Genomic DNA, 26,007 nt, shown 5'->3' on the forward strand with positions numbered 1-26,007 from the left:
GTGTTGTTCTCTGCTGATAATTACAAATTATTTTCACCTCCACGGCATAAGTCATTGTTCTATTATTGAATAGAAATAAAACCATGTCTACAGCATAAGAACAAAATCGCCGTAAGATCCTGGTAGTACAAAACTCATCTGAGACTAGAAAAAAGAAAAGATACTGTCTCAGAAATCAAGAATGATTATGAAAGTTCTCCACACACCGATGAAGATAGGCTTGAATTTCACCGAAAGTCACTACTTCTAAGGAGATAATGAATCGGTATACAAAAATTATACTCAAAAAGGACAAGCGTGAAAAAAGAGACCTCGATAAGTTCTGGCCAAACTAGACAACATGTCCTCACTTTGCTGAGGCTTTCACTGCTTTCTCAGCTGCATCATCCAAATCTTCCGCGGTAATCAAAGTCATTCCACTTTCCTGTAAAGAATAAATTTTTAGTGACATACATCACATTATTTACCTACCAAGTTTCGAATGAGAGATGTTGTTTCAAGTTCACCTTCAAAATTCTCTTTCCTTGGTCTACATTTGTGCCTTCAAGACGGACAACAACAGGTACCTTCAATTGAACCTATTACAGTAGCCCAAATATATGTGAGAAATGTACATGCCCAATCAAAGACGAACAACCTTTTCCCTATAAGCAAATTTTCGCATTTTTGCCCCATTTTAGGCCAAATCAACCTGTTTCCATTAATATTTCAAACCCCTTAAACAAGGCCATAGTTAAAGGACTAAAGATGAAATTTGCCTTGTTTTCAGAAAGGTCTCCCTTGGCATGCCTATCTCTAAACCCATTAGTTTTGTTACTCATGAGACTGAAGAGGATTGAGTCCTTGGATTCAGAGTATTGGGTGTTTTAAGTATGTATTAATGGTAAAAGTGTGTCTGATTCAGAATTTTGGAACAGTGTCCATATTGTAGATATCAGATAATGGCCAGTTAAGTGTTATTGTTGTCTTATTATATTGGTAGGTTTACTCCAGATTATGAAATGATAATGGATTACATATAAAGTTTGAATATAACAAGGTTAGTGCCTCGAGAGAGAGATGGGAGCTGAAGTCAGAGAGAATAAAAAGATAGGGCTCAATGCTGAACACATTTCATCACTTGGTTAGGTGGGAGGAAGAATCCTGGATTCGAAGTCCAGGTACCAAAAATCCGCAAGACAAATTTATGGAACGGGAACTGACTTCTATGATTCCCGACCCCAGAACAAACACACAAATGATTATGAGAACTGATCAGTCGTCAGATTGGTGTGGGAGGAGGGGCAATTATTGAGATATATCTCTGAGCCAGCTCAAAGCCAACAAGAAGAGCATGGAGAGTTCAATCCTTGCCAAGGACGAACTCAGGCAGCATGCTTAAATCATGCAGGTAATGCGGGGATAGTGTTTCCAACATGATAGGGCTCAAGCAACCTGGAGATCTTATGGTGCAGCTTGTACCTTTAATAATCTTTATTTCTTTAGTTCTGTTTTCATTAGATCGAGTCTATTAGTTTAGTTATTTTTGTGGCCCATGTATGAATGGGATTTTGAGTTTGAATAGGAATCTAGGTTAGCATTCACAAAGAGGACTAGCTTTTTAAGGTTTAGTACTTTTTTGGAGCAGAAAGATTGGGACAGCGCTTTCGCTGTAGGGCCTCAGTTTGAGGAGAGTTTGTTTTTTGTTTTTGTGTTTTTTTTTTTTTTTGAGGAAAGAGTTTGTTTTTGTTAATTTGTGAGTTAAGTTCAGTTTATTTATTCATGAATTACCTTAACTCCATCACGACAGCAGGCAAGTGAACACTTCACTACAATCCACACTAGGTCGTGGAAGCAAATAGTCCAAATAAAATAGTCAAGATATTGAACAAGAAACATATGAAAAGGTTATATGCCACACCTAGATAAAAGAAGGAAGGTTGACAAGTGAAAGGATAAATGAATAATAAAAAGTGAAATTTAAATAATTTTCAGGTTGAACTGTTATAGGACTTAGCAAAAGGAACCAGAGTGGTGATCCAGATTTACAGTCCTAATATTTCAAAAAGCAGTCATTACACATAGGAAAAATCCAATCAGTGTATCTTTTACCTGTTTTGCAGCATTCACAATTCCACTGGCTATTACGTCACACTTCATAATCCCTCCAAAAATGTTCACAAGAATAGCCTTCACTTTGTCATCTGACGTCAAAATTTTAAAAGCTTCCACAACCTGTTGAATGAATGTAACTGATGTGGTGAAAATCATAACCCAATCCCTGGGTAGGACAAAAGGAGGAAAATATCCATAAAATATTGTGTCCTTCAAAATTTGAAACAACTCTAAAAGTTTGCAGACCCATATACTAATTTTCAGAACTCAACATGAATGCAATGATCTTAAGGAAAAACTTCGCAGCATCAAAATCTAAAGAATGTCATCACCTGGTTTTCTGAAGCATTTCCCCCAACATCAAGAAAATTAGCAGGTGTTCCTCCATGTAACTTAATAATATCCATTGTGGCCATGGCCAAACCAGCACCATTTACCATGCAACCAATTTCTCCATCTAAACCAATGTAATTCAAGTCAGCTTTAGCTGCAGCAACCTGAAAATTCATAAGCAATATTAAATAATTAATAAAGACCGCCAAATAAGTTTTATCAGCTTCTGTGAGAAAGACATCTATGAAGGAGTGGAAGGACCACTATATCGACAATGGAATAAGAGTACCTCACGAGGATCTTCTTGAGTTGGATCTCGAAGAGCAAATATCTCTTTCTGACGGAAAGCAGCATTATCATCAAAATTTAGTTTTGCATCAGCAGCTACTAACTGGTTATCGGCAGTCTCAGCGATAGGATTGATCTGTTAAAGAATTTTTTGATAAAATCAAGTCATGAGGGCTTTTATGCTGAGCTACTACAAGCATTTCTGGAACAACTAAAGAAAATAATGCGGAGAGCAAATCATATTGGTTACCTCTAATAAGGTGCAATCACATTTGCAGAAAAGTTCATACAACTTTTTCACTTGTTCAATTGAAGCATTTCGATCAGCCACCTTTGGGGATAAACCATCCACTACCTTGGCAGCATCCTCATCAGTGATTCCTGTGAAAACATTTATAGGCACCTACCGCACAGAAGATTCAAAATATCAATTTGAGGGAGGATCCGCATCGAAAAAGTGTGATTAAACTACCAGATGGATGCATGGAAGAGATACTAACCTTTACAATCAATTCTGGATGTTTTTCTGCAAGATCTTCGATACTTGTTCCTCCCTTTTTACAGGAAATAATAAGCTGCGAGATTTAGAGACGAACACGGGCCTCAGTATATAGATAGTTTACTAAATTTCACATCTTAATCAAGCAGGGACAAATACATTTGGTATACCACCAAAACACAACCTTATGGTTTAAATATTCTTTTCCATATGGAATAGTTCATGGCTGCTAAAGCAGGTACCTCAGATGCAATCACCAGCTTAATATATGACATAAGCAAAAAAAACCAGCTAATTATTTAGGGAAAGTAAGAACCCTGTGTTCCTTCCTCTGTAACACAGTAAATGCACCACTTACAACTGAAACACGAAAGCAAAAGGCTCGGTGGACATACAATATGCTGAGATAAACTGTTAAATTTATGAACTTACAGGACCAGCAGTTATACGATCAAGAGTTATGGCAAAGTACATCTCATTGACCAGGGATAACTTCTCAGCCAAATAAACCTGCCAAATTAGATGGGGAATTCAATGTTGCTTTTCATAAGGCCGTATATATTTTCTCCAAAGAGATTGAGCAGAAAATGTTTCCTGGGTAACGAAATGTAATGATATTACTATCTTCAACACAAAAAAGTATATGAAAAAAGCTAAAACAAAATGAATATGAACGTCGCGAAAGTCCAACTCATTGTCGGAAAAAGAAAAGATGTTTCATAACCATTTGTTTTCTTTGTTCTTAACAAACACTAATAATTATGGAAATGAATATCAATGATCCTTCACAAGAAAATATAAGCGACGTGCTACACAAAAATAAAAAACAGCAAAAGAGATTAAGAACTGCATCTCAACAAGAATAAATAATACTGAAAGAATATTTATGGATTTCATCCCACTTGTAAGACCACAAATATGTTTAGTTTCATTATAGAAGTACACAATTGATATCAAACCTTGCTGACAATTTTTCCTTCAGGTCCAGATTGCTTAGTGACAAGCATCTGCCCAAGCATTTTACCTGAAACAACAAAAATATAACTTGTTGCATTATTTGTTCTAAGTAAACCAAAATAATTTCCGAAACCCGTGTTTTATCAGAAATAAACATATACTTATCCATTTTCTTTAGAATGATGCTAACCGGCATGAAATTGGTGGCTATGTTGAAAATAAAGGTATATCATGGTGTCCCTAACTGTTAATAACATGCAATTATGCGATTTTTCCTAACACGTTTTCTTGCAGGAGAGAAAAGAAAGAGGTAGGATAAATGACATGGTGTGGAAGAAAAACCATAACAACTTTTTGATGCAGCAATCAGAACTACTTTTTAATTCATGGCGTAGGCTTTTAGAAAATTTGAGTTCATCCTATACAATTATAACTATAGAGATGGGGAGTGACTTAGAAGAAGAACAAATTTGCCAAATGGATGAAAACCCAACAAAATTTATGCATTGCATATATGATTTCCATATGAAAGGCAAAACGTTTTATATTATACCAGCTACATCCTCAGCCTTGTCAGCCTTTACTATATGAACTCCCCCTTGAAAACCATTTTTAAATGTTCCAAGTCCTCGGCCACCAGCAAGGATTTGAGACTTCACAACCACCTACAACACCAACATTTACCTCTACAGTTCAGTCACTTTTGCATACCCTAGGAATCAAAGACCTGATCAATATCCGTGTCATTACCTCACTTTGGTTGGGAAATACTTCCCGCAGTGCCTTCCTGACTTCATCAACTGATCCAACAGCCACACCTTTTGGGACATTGATACCATGCTTGCCCATCAGCTCAGCTCCCTAACATAATTACATCACGTTTTTTAGACACGTAAACTAGAAATGGAATGTTTCCACCTAAAAATGGTTAAAGGTTTGGTTCATTTCTGCGTTAGGGCATTCACGTATCACTAACACGAATTACGTTCCAAATACTAGCACCCCAAAATTTGAAAAAGAAACACGAATTACAATAGCGTAATTCTGATCAAAATTGATTAATACATAAACAAATACAACGAATAAGACCACTCGAAACAGATCGCTAAACATGTTAAATAAGTTACGTAGTAAATTGACAGGTCTGTGCACAGAAGACGTGAGAGTATTTGTGTTACAGAGGGGGGAGACCTGATACTCGTGTATGTTGAGGCGGCGTAGCTGTTGCTGCTGCCATTTTCCGGCGACGGAGAGAGAGCGGTTAGCTAGTTTCCCGAGCAATCCTCTCACCATCTCTTTCTGTGGTGTTTACCCCTTCTGTTCAGATCGATTCGCGAAAGATCGAACTGAAATACAAAATTCAAAGAAATAAGTAAATCGTGCGGCAGAACCCTACCGGAGAGCGAGATAGGCGGAGGTGCCGGCGGCGCAGAAACTGACCTTCGCCGGAGAGAAGTGAATTCACACAAATACGCTGATTTTTTCGTTATGTGGACTTTTGACCTTTTTATCCTTTAATACTACTTTTTTTATTATTCAATTATGGCAGAGGGTTTTTTTTTTAGAACAATTATGTCAGAGTATTCATGCATTTAGCCTTTCCTTTTGCCAAAATTCGTTTAGTTGAAAGATATTTTAATTTTCTTTAGATTCGTTTAGTTGCCAAAAATGCAAAGTCAGTTAATATACTCCCTCCGTCCCACTAAAGTTGGCTACATTTCCATTTTGGGCGTCCCACTAAAGTTGGTCATTTTCCTAAAATGGAAATATTTATCATATTCTATCTCCTACTTTATCACATTCTCTCTCCTACTTTATCACTTTATTACATTCTCTCTCATACTATATCACATCCTCTCTCCTACTTTATCACTTTATTACCTTCTCTCTCTCACTTTATCACCTTCTATTTCTTACTTATTAACTACACACTTAAAATACTAATCTACAACTCCTTAATTTCCGTGCCGAAACGAATGTAGCCAACTTTAGTGGGACGGAGGGAGTAATCATTAATCATAATTATGAATTTATATATTGGATTAGAAAAATAAACACGTCTTCAAATGTTGATTTTTGTAATTAGTTTTTCTAATTATGGTTTGGTTATACTCTTTAATAAAACCAGTACACCCACTCGTGCGATGTACGACGAATATCGAAATTGAACGAAATTTAAATAAATAAATATAAATATTAAACAAAATTAAAATACAAACAAATGCAAATATATTCTAAAAATAAAATAAAATAATCCACATCAATTACTGAATAAAAATCCAAAATTTAAAAAGGTAAATTTTCATCTTCATATAAAGTGTAATCATAATTATAGTATATTGAGCAATTGAAAATTTATTTATTATATGAAAACACAGTTTGTGGCAAAATTGTAATTACAGAATCAATCAATGGATATTTATAAAACTCAACAAATCATATATCCTATATATTTTCTCTCTCCTCTCTCCTCTCTTTCATCGTACGCATTCTTCAATTTTCTATTTTCTCTCTCTCTCTCTCCCTCCCTCTCTCTCCCTCCCTCTCTCTCTTTCTCTCATATTCTCTTTTTCATATTTTGATGATTTTTTTTAAAAAAAATTAAATTTTGTTTATAAAAAATATTCTATATATATCTTATATTAAAGATGATGCAAGATCTTTGATTTGGTATCAAATAATTATTCAACTCTTTTATTAGTATTCTAATAAATTATAATAATATAATTTATTTTCCTACTTATCAATTGAAGCTTTTCTAATAAGATGACATAGGTAATGAGCTATCTTGGAAAAAAATTAATTTTATGCATGATTAGTTTATGTTTTAAAACTATATATTGTGATGTGCAAACTCTTTTTTTTTATTGTTTCTTCGTTTCTTTTAATTTGAATGATGTGTTTATTCTATAATTTTAAGAAAGAAAATAAAGTTTTCCATCAAATAGATGGAAAATTAAAAATGATACTTTTCAAAATTATAAAATAAAATTAAGGATCTTTACTGAGTACGTAATTGATGTAGATTATTTTATTTTTTAAGAAAAAATAATTTACATTTGCATATATTCTAACTATATTTAATATTTATTTTTTATTTATTTGATACATCATTTAATTTATTTATTTTTGATAAATTAACATGATTAAATAAAGAAATTTAAAGACCGCGCCACAGGGCCTCGAACCCAAGACCTTCGGTTTTAGACATTAACCCCTAATCGCTTAATCGATACACACGCTACATCGTTTAATTTTAAATTTTTAATGCAAAATTATGTCTGTCGTGCATCGCACGGGCGAATGTACTAGTTATTCATTAAATGTTAATTAATTCAACTATTTTGTTTCTTTATTATATTAAAGAGTTCTAAAATGAATCAATATAATTTCCTACACCTTAGTTGAATATAAAAACAATCAAAAACTCTATTTTCATTATTTTTTAGATGGTTTAATTACCAGATTACAAAAAATCAATATTACTGAAAAAATCGAAAGCAGTTTTGATCATGTTTCTGTCATTACTAAAGAAGAAAATTCTTCTGATGAAGAATTTCAAGTTAATAAAATTATTAAAGTCTCTAATGTTAAATTTTTTTATACAAAAAATACACCTATCGATTTTCAGATTGAAGACAATAAAGATTTTGTTCAATTCAACGGTGAAGCCATCACTGAATGGAATATTGATGGAAAATCTGAATATCAGATTAAAACTATTGTTAAACAAATGCTTATTTATTCATCAGCAGCCAAAATCAAAGGTAATAGTGATAGGCAAATTGCTCCATTCTCATTCTATGAATTTCATAGATCACAGCAATCATTTCTCTTTTTTTTTTATCCCCCTTTTACAATGTTTTAGAAATTAACTTAGAAGAAAAAAAAAACAAAAAAAAAATCTCATCCTTAAATGAAAAAAAAAATGTTGGAAGATCTGGTGGATGATCGTGAGCTTATTTGTTAGCCACGGATAATAGAGAGAGAATAATAAAAATTAGGATGTGATTGAAAGAAAAGGATAAAAACTGTATTCTTCGTGTGAGCGAAAAAATAGGATAATAAAGTTGACAAAAGAAACAAAATTTTTAAATAAACTGTCAAACTTCCGTTAAATATTAGGAAGACTCTCTTAGAAAAATGACGGTAAATAGGATGTCGTTAAACTGTTTCTTTATATATTATATAGATTTATAAATTACCCCCCAAAAAAATTATAAATTATTTAGGAGTTATATGCTTCTTCAAAATATTTGGCAAAATAAACTAAGAGCATCCACATAGCCTGACTCGAGTCAGGCGATGTCTTGAGTCGACCGATGCGGGCCTTGTTGGCTTGAATCTTGACTCGATGTGATGAGTCAAGCTCATCAGTCGTATATTCAAGGCACGTGTTTACATGCGCCGTAATTAAAAAAATGTTAAAATTTGAAGTTTAACGGATGTTTTAGTTGATTTTTATTTTGAACATTTTTTTGTTTTTTCTTTTGCTTTTCAACGGCTAATTTCAAATAAAATAATTCTTCTCCCTTTACCTATCTATTCCTCCCTCATCCTCCCTCATATACTTCACAATATCATTCTTTTTCAATTTCTTCCTCAACCTTCTCTCGATCTTCCAATTTTTATTTAATGGATCTCAACTCCCCTCGATTATTTTTCTCTAAATTGGACCGGTGATCTTTCCGGTCCATACTACCAACCGAACCTCTCGGCGATGAATTTGGGAGAGGATCCTCATGGTGAAGGATATACCACCAATATCGAGGAAGGCGATGGCCTACAAAGAGAAAGAGCCGGCTAGTGTAGGCAACAAGAGGGGATGCTACACTTGTACACACAAGGAGACCGATCTCATTACATGTGTGTGGATCGAGGACACCAAGCCATCTATGATGTCGACCAAAAAGAATAAGCCTATTGAGGGTGAGTATTGGATCGAGTAAACACCATGGTGGTCAAGTCGTTCACCATTCGCCAACTCAAATTGCATTGGACCCATGTCACTGCCGAGGTCAAGCTTTGGGAGGCTACATGGGTAGAAGCCAATGCTAAGTGACCAAGTGGTCACTCCGACGACATGATCCAAGAAAAGGCGCAAATGCTATACACATTGCGCAGTAAGGGCGTTACATTTAAGTGGTGGAATGCACGGAGGATTCTCCGAGCAAACTGGAAGTTCAAGTCGTTGTACCTCGAAGGAGACGTTCATTCCTACAAAAGATAGAGACGTCGGAGAGGGCGATTTCACTACCTTGGCCTCAAGTGAATAAATTTCATATTCCCGGCCAATAGGTGACACGGAGGCGAAGGAGAAGAGCAAAGCGTTGGAAGGCTCGAGATTTTAAAAACTAGTGCGATAATTACCATGCTACCTTATAAGTTTTTACACTACTTCTTAAAATTTGTATGCAAAATTAGAATTTGATAAAAAGTTTAGTAATTATCACACCACTTTTTAAAGTTTGTATACAAAATAAAAATTTAATGAAAATTCAGTATTTCACAGGCAATCTATAATATATTAAAAGATAATTTTCAATTTGAAATTGATTTCAAAATTGAGTGGCAATTTTGTAGTTATAATAAAATTGAAAGCTTATTTTTAAACAATATTTTTTTATTTCCTTTTTCTATCTTCTTATTTCTTTGCTTTATTTCTTTCTAAACTTTTTAAATTTGACTAACTATAAAATATTTAATATGCATATCAAATTAAAGATCACGATAAGAGCTTTAATTTGATATATTTTATATAAATATTTAATTTAAAATATTGAATTTATATTTATTTAAAGATTAAAATTTTTAAAAAATCTCTCTCCTCTCTTATCTTTTTTTGAATAAGTTTATTTTTTATTTTTAGTTTTTTTAACTAATTATTTTTGCTTTTTCATAAGATCAATTATTATTATTATGAATTACTCTATCCGTCCCACGAATCTTGAGTCACTTTCCTTTTTCGGCCGTCCCATGAATCTTGAGTCATTCTTTATATGGCAAAATTTTTTCCCTTTATTCAATATTTCACTTTTTCACTTACCACACTTAACACACTAAATACTACTCCCCGTCCCATTATTCATGGCCCGTATTCCTTTTTGAGCTGTCCCATGTTACTTGGCTCGTTTCCTTTTTGAGCCATAATTAGATAACCATTAACAACTTAATTAACTTTACTATTTAAAGGTAAATTACTAACCCTAAATCTACCCAACCCCCCTCCCGCCGCTCTCTGCTCTCTTTCTCTCTCAAATGCCTCTCGCCACCTCCCGCCTCCTCCATCGCCTCCACCCTCCTTCGCGCCTCCACCACCCTTAGGCCTCCCACCTCATGCGCCGCCTCTGCCACCCTCGTGCGAGCTCCACCGCCTCCACCACCCTCATGTGCGCCTCTACCACCCTCAGGCCTCCCGCCTCATGCGCCGCCTCCGCCACCCTTGTGCACGCTCCACCACCCTCCTGCGCGCCTCTACCACCCTTAGGCCTCCCGCCTCGTGCGCGCTCCCCGCCTCCATCATTTTCCCTTCTCTTACTATTTTAATTTTTGATTTTTGATTTTTGCTGCTTTTGATTTTGAAGTTTTGAGTTTTGATTTTTGATGTTGCTATCAATCGGAGCAAGAGAGGGGAAAATGGTGGTGTTGGCTCTGTTGCGGCTCTGTTTCAGATTTTGGGTGAAAATGGTGGTGTTTCAGGATCCGATAGAGAGAAATGAGGTGGTTTTCACCGCTGCTTCGTCGGAGTTTGAGTCGAACCAATGACAATCGAACTGTGGAAGGAAAATATGAGAGGAAGAGTGAGAGCAAACGCCGCAGAGTGAGAGCAGACGCCGGAGAGATAAGATTAGGAATGACGCCTTTTTTGCATTTCTGTTCCAGCCCCATTTTTTGGCTGAATTTTCAATTATTTTTATTTAGTTTATTGTATAAAGTACTTTATTAAGCAAAAGTGTTAAGGAATAAAATAGTTGAAAGAAATACCTTAATCTTGTGGTCCCTACTACTTTTACAACTACTTTAGCTCTCCTAAATACCCGTGCCGAAAAGTTTTGAGCCATGAATCATGGGACGGAGGGAGTATTTTCTTAATTTCCGTGCCGAAAAGAATTGACTCAAGATTCGCGGGACGGAGGGAGTATTATTTTATTTTTATTATTTTTTAAATATTCGGCTCAAATATATTCAGTTAAAATTATTTCTTTTATTATATTTATAAATATAATAATTGAGTTAGTATCAATTTTATATAAATACAAAATTATAAAAAATATTTCCCGTGCATTGCACGGGGTGCAAATGCTATTTTACCTATTGATCCTATATTAAAAAGGCAACTCCCAATTTGAAATCAATTTCAAATCAATTTGAAAATTGAGTGGCAATTTTGTAGTTATAATAAAATTAAAAGTTTATTTGTAAACTATATTTTTTCTTTTTATTTTATTTTTCTTAACTTTTTATTTTTTGTTTTATTTCTTTCGAAAATTATGAAATCCGACTAATTACAAAATATTTAATATGTATATAGAATTAAAGATCACGATAAGAGCTTTAATTTGATATATTTTATGGGGTTATTTGCATGTAAATACACAAACTTTCAACATTTTCTAGTTTTTCTCATGAACTTTATTTTTTGAATCTAAATACACGAACTTAGCGTTTTTCTGATTTTTCCCATATTTTTTTATTTTCCCCAAATTGATGCTAACGTGGTCGCCAGAGCTGCTGACGTGGAATAACCGTCATAGTTATAAGTGGTGATTAAGAACCTACCTGTTCGCCATTACTCCAGCCGACTTTAACGCTTCCGGACCACGAACAACACTGTCGGGCTAGGTTTATTGAAGACTACTAATTCTACCCCCAATTAGAGACATAAGTTAAAGAGTGGAGAGAATTGACGGAGATTAGCAGAGAATGTCAGCAAGAATTGATAAAATATATAATGAGTTTATCTTTGTTTTTTTGAAGAATTTGTGTTGTTTACGCAGAGAATGAGATGCATTCTATGACTTTATTTTTATTATTATATCTATAAGTATGATAATTGAATTAGTATTAATTTTAGAGGAAACTTATAAAAAAAATACCAACTTTTAAAAGTGATATGTTTTTAGCCCCTCTTTAAAACTAACTCTTTTATATACCAAAATGAATTAAAAGACTAAAATACCCTTTACGGTCCCCATCACTTTAATTTCGCGCAACATTACACGTGCCCACGATCGTGCCCATCGTGTCCATGATCGAGTCTAGTAAATAAATAAAAATTCAAGGTCAATCAAGCTCGAATAAAGGAGGATATCGATTTTTCTTTTTCCTAATTAAATTATTAACTCTATAAAACTTTTTTGTGTCGTACAAATTTAATGTGCTGATATTTCAATTTTTTCATTGTTTCTGGGTTTTTTTTTAATCTAATATGAATGTAATTAATGGTGTATGAAAGGCTGAGAATCTCTAATATGTTTGGAAATATATATATAGTCCAACATTATGTTAATGATTCAATGTTATTTTGGTTTCTTTATTTTCTTTTCACGCAATTTTAATTGGTGAGAAGTTTATGCACAGCCGTTAATTATATGAAGATTGAGCCTCAAGCATGAAACCGTGAAATTGCAAAGGTTGAGAAAGTTTTAAAAAAAATTACACTAGAGGAGTGAAGGGATAGAGGGTTTGATTCTTTATCAAAACTCTAATTGGGATCCACGTCAAATTTTATTCAATTATATTTTAATTCACGTGGATCCTAATTAACAAAAACTTAATTGTTTTAATAGATCCCTTAAACAATGACTAGATGGTGTTGAATATAGAAGTAAAAGGATCATATGAAACGAAAAATTTGTACAAAAATCTATAGAAATAAAAAGTCTTTGTACAGAGGCCTTAAAAAGTGTTTTGCATGTGGTTTACAAATTAAAATGAAAATAAAATAAAATTGGGAGATGGAGAGTTAGAAAGACCATTGTAGCCTTGTCGAAAGCAAAGCAATAATAAAATGTCGGGAGGACCTTAACCTCACCCAAAGTAGAACATGAAAAGGAAACCATCAAACCAAATCTACTTAAATACCCATACCATACACTTTTACACATCACAAGAGCGATTTCAGCGACCTAGCCTTGATCGGTTTTCTCACCCTTTTCTTCCCATTAACATTATCCCTCGCCTCCTCCTCATCATCCTCATACTCTGTGAAATCGATCGCCGCCGCCTGCATTTCAACATTTTTGATTATGCTGCTATTCTTATTGCCTCTTCGCTTGCCCCACCGTGGCCCGAACCCCGAATAGTAGTAAAATTCATAGGGATTGGAGGTTGCCGGAGCCTTCTTGGCCTTCAATGGTTTCCTGGCGCCGACGTTGCTGTAAGTTTTAACCATGGATAAGTGGTGCTCGGCCAGCCGCCCACGACTAGGCTCCCTATCATCCAAACCCAACTACCGCTAATGTATGTATAGTAGAATAAATATGGGATCGTCTTTCAGAAATAAATGCCGACGAATAAAAGGGAAGGGAAATATTCGTGTAAAAACCCTAACCAAATTATAATGCAAAGAAATGGAGAAAACTATTCAAATTCAATTAGCAGTAAACGGATTACCTCTCAGAAACGGAAACGCAGTGCTCGGAGCTCCCATTTCCAGCACGAACATCGATACCATTCACCTGCAGAGAAATGAATCCGATTTCGAGAAACCCAATCACGGGGGAGAAAATAAGACAGAGAAAGAGAAAGACCTATGGAAATTCCGGATTCCTAATGCAAAATAACAGCAGCAAATCGAATAATTAACATTTTCTGCAGAACCCTAGCGGTGGGGGCGGGAGAAAACCCTAGAAGAGATACGGGAAGAAATGCAGGAGAGTTGGAGAAACATAAGAGGGTGGCGGCGGCAGATCTGCGGCCGCGAGGGAGCGATAAATGATATAAACGAACCTGAAATGGCGGAGGAAGAGGAGACGGCGGCGGCGAGAAGGTGATGACGTCCCACGGTGATTGATTGAGCAGACAGACATGAGTTTGGAGGAGGGCTCCGGCCTTGAGGGACGACGTCGCATAGAGCAGCGGAGAAATCTTGGCGTGCTTGCGTATTCTCATGGCGATGGCGGGGGCGGAGGGAGAAGTTTGAGAGAGGGGGCGAGGGGCCGTTGAGCACGATGAAGTAGATCCAAAATTGCTTTTGTTTTTTCTTATTCCCTCTCTCTATATATATTTCTGTTTCTGTGTATAGATAGGCGTATTTATTTAGTGATGAACTTGAATACTCTTATTTGGAGTTACTATTAATTTATTACTAGTTTGTTGCAGCCTTGCAGGGAAGTCATGGTCCCACGTCACTTGAATTCTCCACTGCTTGTATATTTTATTTTATTTGTACTCATTTTTTTTTATTAACAAATATATATATATATATATATTGAAATTTAAAATGCTGTAATTCTTAATTTATATATAAAAATATCTTTTTTTTTTTTTTATAAACAGAAGCATTCTATACTCAAAACTTAAATACTATTTGATGTTGAAGATTTTACTTGATTTTTTGAAAAAAGTATTACACATTTAACCCATTTGAAAAAAGTATCTTTTTTGACATATAAACTTAAGAAATGGAGCATTTTTGTCTATTAACACACATATATACAAAAGGACATTCAAATGATTATTTTTGTTTAAAGTGTAAATGTGAGAATTGTCTTTAGTTTTTTTTACTCCCTTGGTCTTAATTCAATAGGTCATATTTCCTTATCGGGACGTCAGATTTTAATAGGTCACTTCTTGAAATGGAAAATCAATACATAACAAATATCCTCAGATACTCATTATTTACACCAAATGTCATTGTACCACACACATAATTATCTCTTCTTTATTTTTCTCTCCAACTTTTTGGACAAATATATCCTCAAAAAAATTACTTTGCTCTCCTATTTTAATATAAACTACTCTTAACATTTGTGTCCAAACCTTATGGCCTATTCAATTGGGATGGATAGAGTATTATTTAAATCTATGGTTAATATATTATTTATTATTTGATGGATAAATGCAGCATCTCTTTAAATTATATTTTTTGTAATAAATTTTACAATGAATATAATAATTTTATAAGTTTAATGCAGTATTCTTAGTTAGTTTTTACGATAACCACTATATATATATATATATATATAGAGAGAGAGAGAGAGGTTTCATTGGAAATGCTCAATGTGTTGAGAATTGAGAATTCGTCCGAACAGTTGTGAACAAGTCATTTTATTTTGATGAACAAGTCAATACATTTTATGAATAAATGTTTCGGTTTGGGGTTCGAATTCTGGAGGTGAAGAGATTTTTAACAAATTAAATAAATAAGTCTATTTGTTAATTATATTGGTATCTTCAAAAAATTTATAATTTTGTTCATTATTCTTATTTCTTATGAAAAATCAAATTCTCAATAAAATCTAACTCTATGTGCGGTTGTGTGTATATACATGTGTAAATTATTACTCTATTATGTAAAATCGATTCCTTATGCTTCTGCTAATATGATTTCAATTTGATTTTTATAAATAGATTTGTTGCCATTTGAAATAGGATTGATAGCCAAAAACATATGTTCTTTTTTTTAAGAAAAAAAAAAATAGCACGACAAAAAACATGGAGTTTACTGACTGCGATCGTCGTCGGAGAAACAAATATTGACGGCATGATGCCGCCAATATAACCGTCTTCGGTGGCGACATTACTGACGACGTTTCTTGCCATCGGAAATTACTGATAGTTACGCTGTCGTTAAATACCGCCGGAGTACCCTGGTGGATTGTCGGGTGATTTACCAGTCATGTTACCGACGGCCTTCACCGTTGTTAATTACTGGCAGTAATGTGCCGTCGGTAAGTCTCGCCAGACCTCACGATCGCCAGAGGACGGGGCCGGTCATATTACCGGCGGCGGATGCCGCCGCTAATTACCGACAATGATATGGCCATGGGTAATTTTTTTTTCCGAAAAAATATTTATTTATTTTTAAAAAAAATCAATCTACTTTATACCCCACAAGTATTTTGGTATTTGTACTGTATTTCAATTGCATACGTTTAGAAGAACTTCCCAGTAGGTCATCCATCTTACTTGTGCTCTAAGTCAGGCACGATTAACTTTGAAGTTCATTTCGAGTAGTCATCAGTACAGAACACGCGTATTATTGATATAACAAGCCCTATTAATTCATTTAAACTCTATTTCAATATACAATATCATACATTCATAACCTTAGAATATTTCGAGATGAAATCTAAGAGATGTAGTAAATTACCGATCGATCTCGTTTCCGTCGGTATTTTTATTTCAAAAAAATATTTATTTATTTATTTATTTATTTATTATTATTATTATTATTATTATTATTATTATTATTATTATTATTATTATTATTATTATTATTATTATTATTATTATTATCAATCTAGCTTATACCCCATAAGTATTTTAATTTGGTATTTGTAATGTATTTTGAACTCAATTAATTGCACACGTTGAATTCAATCTAGCTTATCTTTTTTTTTTTTAAAGTACATATATTTCTCGACTTAATTATACAATCACAACATAACAAATCAATCAACACCAACACATCCAATAAAGTTCAATGATCATATGAAATAAATTGTTCAACATAATATAAATGTAAAGACGAAGTGCAAGTGCAATGTTGTTCCAAAATATTCAAAATCTAAACGAAGAGTATAAATATGCAGAAGTCATGACGATGGGGGAGAGACCTAATCAAGTAGGGGATCGAGGACGAGACTGTGGCTGACCCGACTACCTGATATACTGCTCGAACATAGCCATCCGTTCTTCAAGGGCTTCACGTGCTGCTCATTCTGCAGCCCTGTCCTCATCAGCCTTCTGCAATCGCTCCTCCAGCGTGGAGATCCGTGTCTCATACATCTGTTGTGACATCCCCAAGTGACAGTACCGTCGTGACCTCCCGTGATGTACGATCTCCAAGTAGATCTCGTTCAGGTCATCTTGTCCTGCTCCTTAGCAATGTGACGAATGTCCGCCTAATTCATACATAACAATACATTAATTGTTAGAAAATAAATACATTTCACTATATATTACTGATGTTTGAATAAACTTAAACACTTACATCAAGGGGGCGGAGTGGCTGTAAGACTGAGATGTGAGAGGTACTTACCTGGAGGTAGGGGGAGGGGGCGCGGTGGTGGTGGCGTGGCGGCGGCGGTGGTGCGGCAGTGGCGTGGCTAGACATAATAGAGGGAGAGCGGGTCAAAGTGAGAGCAACCGGGTCAAAGAGGACGGCGGTGGCGAGCGGCGATTGACAGTGTTGTGCAAAAGAGGGATAAGGTGGAGGTAATGTGCCCTAACTGCACATTCTGCCCGTTTTTTAGTTCCAAAATTATCGACGACACTTGCCGTCGGTATTATCCGACTCGTCCCAAGTATACCGATGGCACACGCCGTCGATAGTATTATTCAAATAATAAATTAATATTCACCGACAACGTCGGTAATCACCAGCGGTCTGCGTCGTCGGTAACATTACCGACGGGCCTCGCCGTCTTTCTTGCCGTCGGTAAGTAGTCGGTGATTATTCAGGGCAAACTTGCCCTTGGTATTTGGCGAGTTTTTTTGTAGTGCAGACAGGGGAGATTGCTGTCATTTTTATGGAATTAAAATTTGTGATGATATTTATACCAAATAATATAACTTCAATAAGTAGGTTTCAATCAAACATGAGACATTCGAGCAGCAACACTCACATATTACTATTATCGAATTGCAGGGTGTGTTTCTTTAAATTAACATTTCGCCCTCATGCAATGCACGAGAAATATTTTTATATATAATAGATACTAAGTTAATTAATATATAAAAAATTTATAAATGCAATAAAAATTTAATTTTATTATAATATATAAATAAAATATTATAATCACTTTATTTAAGTACATTTATGAACATTAAGTATAATTAGTTATTTTTTTCAACTATTTGTACATGTAATTAAAATATTTAAACATGTATATATATTAGAATAGATATACAAATCAAGCCATTAAATTCAAGATAAAACACAATTATATGTATATTTGAGCTGAATATAGAAAGAAATAAAAAATAAAGAATAATTCACAATAATAAATATTATGAAAAATGAAAAAATATTAAAAAAATAAGCTAAAAGAAAAAATAAAGATAAAAATAAAAAATAATTGAAAAATTAACTTATTAAAAAAAAGAGGAGAGTGGGGATATTTTCTTTAAGGTTTTATAATAAACAAATATAGTCTTTGTATTTTAAATTTAATTTTTACATAAAATATACTCCATCCGTCCACGAATTAAACTCTCATTTCATGCTAGGCATAGAGACTAAGAAAACTGATAAAGGTATTGTGAGTGAGATAAAAGGGTAGTGATAATGACGTTTGATTAGTAAAAAGGCATTGTCACTATATCTATTAAATAGACATAGTTTTCTTAAACTTTAAAATTTTATCGAGATCTTTAAGTTGATATACATATCAAATATTTGAGGATGAAGCGCAATCTGTTGGTAAGACGCTTCTCCTTCAATCAATATATTGGGGTTCGAGTCACCTAGAGGGTTAAAGTATGAGTGTATTTTTCCTTTCTTTGAGTAATAACATTTTAAAAAAAAATACATATCAAATATTTTATAAATAGCCAAATTTCACAATTATAGGAAAAAAAAAATAATAGAAAATAAGAAGATAAAGAAAAATAAAAAAATATTTGTTACATATAAACCTTCAATTTTATTCAATCAAAAAATTGTCATTCGATTTTAAAATTTATCCAGAATTGATTTCGAATTGAATGTTTTCCTTTAGTATATTATTGATTTTTACTTTCTTAATTGTTTTCTTTTCTTATTTTATAGATAGAGCACAATTTTTTTATTTTTATTTAATTATGTTTTGAAAAAAATATGTAATACTATATGTCTTGAACAAAAGATCATAAAATAACTTCTAACATGATATGTAACAAGTTTTTTATTTTTTATTTATAACGAAGAAATTATGATAATTCAGAGTCTAACATATTAAAATATTATAATTTTAAGTAATAATGTTTTCCTTGAAACTAGAAACCTCATTTGAACATTTTTAATTTTCCAGTTTTTCTCTATTTTAATTTTTAAAATTATGTATTTCTATTTTATGAAAAAATTATTAATAAGATATTATGTAATTATAGAATAATAGCATATTATATATTATAATTTATTTTAATAAATACTAAATCAATATATAATCTCTTTTACAAATTTACTTTTTTTAGAAATTTTAAATTTAGTTTTATAGTACTCCTTCCGTCCACGAAATGAGTACCCATATTTCCTTTTTCGTCCGTCCACGAAATGAGTACCAATTTCTCTTTTTGGCAAGTGTACCCCACACATCTCTTTAATTAATACACTCAAAAAGTGGGACCCTTAAACTATTCACACTACACTCCATATATTTCTTAAAACTCGTGCCGTCCACAAATGGGTACTCATTTCGTGGACGGAGGGAGTATATCTTTATTTATTTATTTTAGCTATAACTACAGAGGGCTCTTATAGTTAAATAAAAATGCGATGAAATTGAATATTGATAGTTCTTCTATTAGTGGAACAATTGAATTAGTTATTTTTAATTTATAAAAATAAAATATTTTATTATTAAGGAAAGATTATGGATTCAAATTTTGATTTGAATTGGAAAGTTATTATTCATCCCATAATTATCCTTTAATTATCGTGGAGGATAATTATGTAAATAGAATTTCAATTAAAAGTGATCATTTTCTTTAATTTTGAAAATATTGCAAATTGACAAAAATATCCATTTATGTATATACATAATATGTATCTTTAGCACTAGTCTATTCTAATTGCATATATCCACAAGGGTAAATATCACTTTTTGGCCCATCGTTTGAGCGTTTTCTCAAATATATCCCACCCTAAGCATATTTACAAAACAATACCTATCGTTTCAATTTTTTCTTATTTGTGGCCCGCAAAAATTTTCCGGCTACCGGTAAATGACGTGTTCCGGCCAAGTGCCATGTAGCTATTACACGTCAGCATTTAAAAAAAAGAAAAAAGAAAAGAAAATACACATCGTAAGTTAAAGAATAATAGAAAATCCCACCTCACCTCAATTAAAAACAGTTCATCTCCTCCGTCTTTCTAAATTGCTCTCTTCAGCGCGCCAAAACCTCCACCATCGTCTTCAACCTCCCCAGCGCAGCAGCATAATCCTCCATCGTCTTCAACCTCCCCAGCGCAGCAGCATAATCCTCCATCGCGACCCCCTCCACCTTCGATTTCTCCCTTCCCCCGCCTATCCCGCCTATACCAGTGGTGAAATCCCTGGCCGCAGCTCACCGCCGGGCAGAGAAAAGTGAGTAAATCGATCTGTGAAGCTGCCCTGCCCCGCCCCAGCGCCGCCCTACCCCAGCGCTGCCCCGCCCAAGCGCCGCCCTGCCCCAGCGCTGCCCCGCCCCGGCGCAGTCCTGCCCCGCCCCAGCGCTGCCAGACCTCTACATATATTGGGACTCTCTTCTTCACCTCTCTTCTTGAGATGCGAAGTTCGTGACTGCCCATTTCTTACCGAAGCTTAGAAACAATGCAAATAAGATGGGCTCTTCGCTGCCCTCCATTCTGCTGTGCCCATTCCATCTATGTAGCAACCAAATTGAACAAATCAAATGTCACTCACAAATTCAACCATACAGCAACAGAGATTCAAGATACGAGACCAGTGAAATTCGATTTTCATATCTTGATCAAAGAGAAGATAAATTTTGTGGAACAAGAATAGTGAGTTTGCTGATTATGTTTTGATCTTATATCCCACATGAAAGTTGAAATATTAGGGAATGACAAAATAACATCAATATTGCATCTCTATAAGCAAATACATATCAAGAATAATCAATATATCTTCAAATTCTGCAGCAAAACAAACTCAAACCACACTATTTCCATCAAACAAGACACCAAATGCTGGAACGCTGGGGCAGGGGTGCGCGGCGCTGGGGCGGGGCAGGGCTGCGCCGGGGCGGGGCAGCGCTGGGTCAGGGCGGGGCAGGGCTGCGCCGGGGCGGGGCAGCTCTGGGGCAGGGCGGCGCTGGGGCGGGGCGGGGCAGGGCTGCGCTTGGGCGGGGCAGCGCTGGGGTAGGGCGGCGCTGGGGCGGGATTTTCTAAGTGAGGTGACGAACCGTTTTTAATTGAGGTGAGGTGGGATTTTCTATTATTCTTTAACTTATGATGTGTATTTTCTTTTCTTTTTTCTTTTTTTTTAAATGCTGACGTGTAATAGCTACATGGCACTTGACCGGAACACGTAATTTACCGCTAGCCGGAAAATTTTTGCGGGCCACAAATAAGAAAAATTTGAAACGATGGGTATTGTTTTGTAAATATGCTTAGGGTGGGATATATTTGAGAAAACACTCAAACGATGAGCCAAAAAGTGATATTTACCCTATCCACAATTATCTCCTTTCTATCTAAATGTTTAAGATTGTAAATAAGTCGACCTATTCAGATCTCAAATCGACGGGGGCTTGTTAAAAAATTTAATAAACTAGCAAAATTCAGGCCTCAAGTCAAGATCGGTAAGCTACGACTACGAGCCAATCTTATGCCTAATGGCGTTCGATTCGTGAGGCTTTCGAATAATCTATACTGTATTCAAAAAATCAACTCTCAATTTGAAATTAATTTTAAAATTAAATGACAATTTATAATTAATAATAATAAAATTGAAGATTCATTTGTAAACTATATTTTTCTTTTTATTTCCTTTTTCTTTATCTTTTGGTTTTATTTATTTCTAACATTTTAAAATTCGACTAATCATAAATATTTAATATGTATATCAAATTAAAGACCACGATAATAGCTTTAAATTGATACTTATATACATATTTAATTTAAAATTTAAAAGTTATATTTATTAAAAGATTAATTTTTAAAAAAATTCTATCTCTTTTCTCATCTTTTTTTTGAATAAATTTATTTTTTTATTTTTTATTTTTGCTTTTATTTTTTTAATTATTATTTTTGCATTTTCATAATATGTGTTTTTAATGTTATGAATGTTTTTTAATTTTTTTTCAATATTCAGCTTAAATATATCAGTTAATTTTTTTTAATTATATTTATACATATGATAATTGAGTTGATATCGATTTTATATTAATATAGAAACATAAAAAACGTGCATTGCACGGGATGCAAATGATAGTTTACATTAGTATTTTTAAGTAAAAATTAATTTAATGATAGAGAGGTAAAATTGAGTGCTTATTCTAATAATCAGACAAATATTAATAAATGTGTATGTTGATCTAATGGTGCAGTGATTAGTATCAAATGCTAAAAATATTAGGTTCGGGTCCCCAATGTGTCACAAGATATATAAAATTATTTATTCAACTAAAAAAATATACAATACTCATGAATAATAAATATAACAATGGTGCTAAAGATGTCAATGCAGCCCGAAACCCGTGGGCCGGCCCGAATAACCCGACAAAATTACAGGGTCTATCTAATTGAAAAATCGTAACCCGAAAAAACCTCCAGCCCGATTAGCCCGCACCCGATTAACCCGGAACCCGATAGGGCTAGCCCGAAAACTCGATGGGCTGGCCCGGTGGGCTGACGGAATTGTGACTGATGCATTCAGTTACAACTTCTGTTATGTTTAGATCTATGGTATTTGCTTAAATATATATATGTAGCCTCATTAAAAAAAAGTGAAATTAATAACGGATTTTTTGTAGAAATTGATTATTAGTATCTCATTAGTTAGAAATTAATTATTAGTATCTCATTTTAAAGTGATACCAAAATTTTTTTTTTCTGTCAATGAGACGTGCGTGCTAATTATTCAGTAATAATCCAGATTGATTCTAGTGCATTGATACATGTTAAATTTTACTATCTCATTTTAATATAATTTTATTTATGTAATCTTGAATATCTTATATTTTTGCATTTCATGCTTTGCTATATAATTTATATCTTTAATATCTATGTATATTTTATACATTATACATTAGATCATTAGGAATAATAAAATACAAATGATAATTTTATTTTTACGCCTTTAACCTGATTAGCCCGATGGGCTAGCCCAAAACCCGAAAGTTTAGGGTTAGGGTTGAAGATTTACAACCCGAAAAAATCTCCAACCCGATTAGCCCGCACCCGACTAACCCGGAACCCGACAGGGCTAGCCCGAAAACCCGATGGGCTGGCCCGATTGACATCCCTAAATGGTGCATTTAAATCGATCATAAACTTTTAGGAGGTTCTTAAGAGCATCTGCAATAGGGTGTGAATGCTCGGCTCAAGCCACCCCGAGTCGCACGCCGCACCGCTGCCGCACCATGGGGCTCGAAGCTCGACCCTCCCCTTCGTGCCCGGCTTGAAGGTGAATGTATACGGTGCATGCTATGCACACGTCTTAATTAAAAAAAATGAAAATTTTGAAAATAGCCAAAATATATTTTCATTTTTTTATTCTTTTGATCGTTGGCAACAGTCACACACACATTTTTAATTTTTATTTATCTAACTTATTCATTTATATATACTCCAACTTTCTACACCAAAACAACTTAACTCATTCTCCATTCTCTCATCTTCTTCCAACTTTCTACATTTCTTCTTCAAAAATTGGACCGCGAGTTCAACGAATTTCGGAAAAAATCAAACTCAATCTTCGGGCATTCCCACTTATTCCTTGATAGGGTTCTCGCCCTTCTCTCAAGGCTCGGAAGCCTTTGCCATGGGTCTTGAAGCTATTAACTTGAACGAAACTCGTTTCGTTCAAGACAATAATACAAAGATTTCATCTCTCCCAAAAACAATAAGATCACGCACTGGCTACACCCCAATGAAGATCGAGCTCATGTGCACGCTGTGGACGGAGTCCACCCACAATGCCATATATCTATGGTGTCGATCAAAAGGCACTCACATATTGGGGGGAGATTACCTGAAAGTTCAACGAAGCTCGGCCTTTCGATACTCATGCTCGCGACAACAAGCAGTTACAATTGCACTTTCAACGCGTCTAAAATGACGTCAAGCTATGGGAGTCCATCTATGAGAAGTCTCGCGCCACTTGGGAGAGCGGAAAAAGTGATGAACAAATCAGTGAGCAAGCACAAGACAATTATCATGCCAACCATAGGGCTCCATTTGAAGTATTTCAAAGCTTGGAAAATTTGCGTGAATCTCAACGTTTCACATCGGTTGGCGATGATGTCAACTCGTCGAAGCGCTTGAAGGGCTCAGATGGGGCATACACGACGACATCCTGGGAGCCAAGCATAATGACGACTGACGAGGCCTATAGGTCAAAAAGCGGCAAAGCAAGATAAAGGGAATGACAAGAAAGTGGAGTCTTCAACATACGGGGACAAAATGAAATACTACGACGCAATGGACCGCAACGCAAAAGACATCGAGCTCTTCAGCCACACTCAAAGGAAAGCTCTCGACTTCCAAATTCTCAATGCAAATAAATCGAAGATAGATACATGAGAATTGGCAGTGCACAATTCGCTGCTCGAGGAAGTCATGAAGCGTTGAATATTTATGTAACTTTTTAATTATAGTATTTTATTTTAATTAATATAATGTTGAAATTTTTTATTTAATGAAATATTATATAGAATTTTAAAATTGATGAGGTTAATTGAAACGAAATGAAAATAAAATAATTAGAGTTCTTTGTTGGAGAGTGGGGACTCTTAAATTGGGATCACCCCTTGGAGCCCCAAATACTATGGATGCTCTAAGATAAAGAGTTGGAAATTCCGATATGAAATAGTAGAGTTAAATGGGTAGGTAGTGATGCATTTTCACTACTATCTTATAAAAGAAGTTGGAAACGAGTTCCACCACATCATACATCAAAGATTCATAACCTTTGGATAATTAATAAGCTCTCAACACCTTCTAACGATACGATTCCCAATTTCAATATCTCCATGACCCACACAAGCTTTCTACTTTTTGGACAATCTCTGCTAAAAGAATGAATGAATGGTGAGATGGCCAGATTTGGGAAATTTGCAGCCTTTTATAATACTAAATTTTAATTTAGTAGTAATATAAATACCATAACTAATTTATTCCATATGAAGAGGTATTTCTCTTTTCAAATTGATCCACAAGCTTCCTGGGAGGGAAGTTTTGTCTTATAAAAAAGATTTGGGCTCAGTTTTCATTATTTTTAGTTTAATATTTTGGGCCTCACTCTTTTCTTCACTGTGGATGTTTAAGGCCCACAAGTGGTGAGGGCTTCGGCAAATATTCATGCATATTTTATTTTCCAACAAAATCGATATCTTAGCTCTCTCTAAGGGGGGTGTATTCGTTGTGGAATTTGATGGATTTCTATGGATTTTAAAAGTCTGGGTGTATTCGTTCAAGACTTTTAAAAGTCTGCAGAAATCTGGGTGTATTCGTTCAAGACTTTTAAAAGTCCATATAAACCTGGGTGTATTCGTTCAAGACTTTTTAAAATCCATACAAATCAAGGTGTATTCGTTATTCCATTGACTTAAAATCCGGCCAAGAACCACGAGAATTGAAATCCATGAAATTTTAAGCAAGCGCTGAGTTCCAACGCCCGCGGCAAGAAGCCAGCGAGCGCTGGAACTCAGCAATCGCTGAGACTCCCACCCCCTCTCAACGATTGCTGCACAATTTAGTTCAGTAATGGATCCAGCAATCGCTGAATCAGCTGAAGCAATTT

General features: G+C 34.6%; 2 protein-coding genes across 2 annotated transcripts; both read right to left on the reverse strand.

Annotated features, from left to right (window-relative positions):
• Positions 1–30: 30 nt before the first annotated feature.
• On the reverse strand, positions 31–5,773 carry LOC131014261 (succinate--CoA ligase [ADP-forming] subunit beta, mitochondrial). The gene is made up of 13 exons (XM_057942173.1): positions 5,612–5,773; positions 5,363–5,517; positions 4,922–5,032; positions 4,725–4,836; positions 4,174–4,238; positions 3,647–3,724; positions 3,216–3,290; positions 2,966–3,118; positions 2,717–2,851; positions 2,427–2,591; positions 2,092–2,214; positions 507–578; positions 31–424 (listed from the first exon to the last, which is right to left on the reverse strand). The coding sequence occupies exons 2-13, from the start codon at positions 5,462–5,464 to the stop codon at positions 347–349; spliced, it is 1,269 nt and encodes a 422-aa protein (XP_057798156.1). The 5' UTR covers positions 5,465–5,517; positions 5,612–5,773; the 3' UTR covers positions 31–346.
• Positions 5,774–13,131: 7,358 nt separating this feature from the next.
• Positions 13,132–14,533, reverse strand: LOC131014262 (uncharacterized). The gene is made up of 3 exons (XM_057942174.1): positions 14,123–14,533; positions 13,787–13,851; positions 13,132–13,605 (listed from the first exon to the last, which is right to left on the reverse strand). The coding sequence occupies exons 1-3, from the start codon at positions 14,282–14,284 to the stop codon at positions 13,278–13,280; spliced, it is 555 nt and encodes a 184-aa protein (XP_057798157.1). The 5' UTR covers positions 14,285–14,533; the 3' UTR covers positions 13,132–13,277.
• Between the last annotated feature and the right edge of the window lie 11,474 nt (positions 14,534–26,007).

This window comes from Salvia miltiorrhiza, chromosome 3 (assembly GCF_028751815.1).
Source record: "Salvia miltiorrhiza cultivar Shanhuang (shh) chromosome 3, IMPLAD_Smil_shh, whole genome shotgun sequence".
Classification (NCBI taxonomy): domain Eukaryota; kingdom Viridiplantae; phylum Streptophyta; class Magnoliopsida; order Lamiales; family Lamiaceae; genus Salvia; species Salvia miltiorrhiza.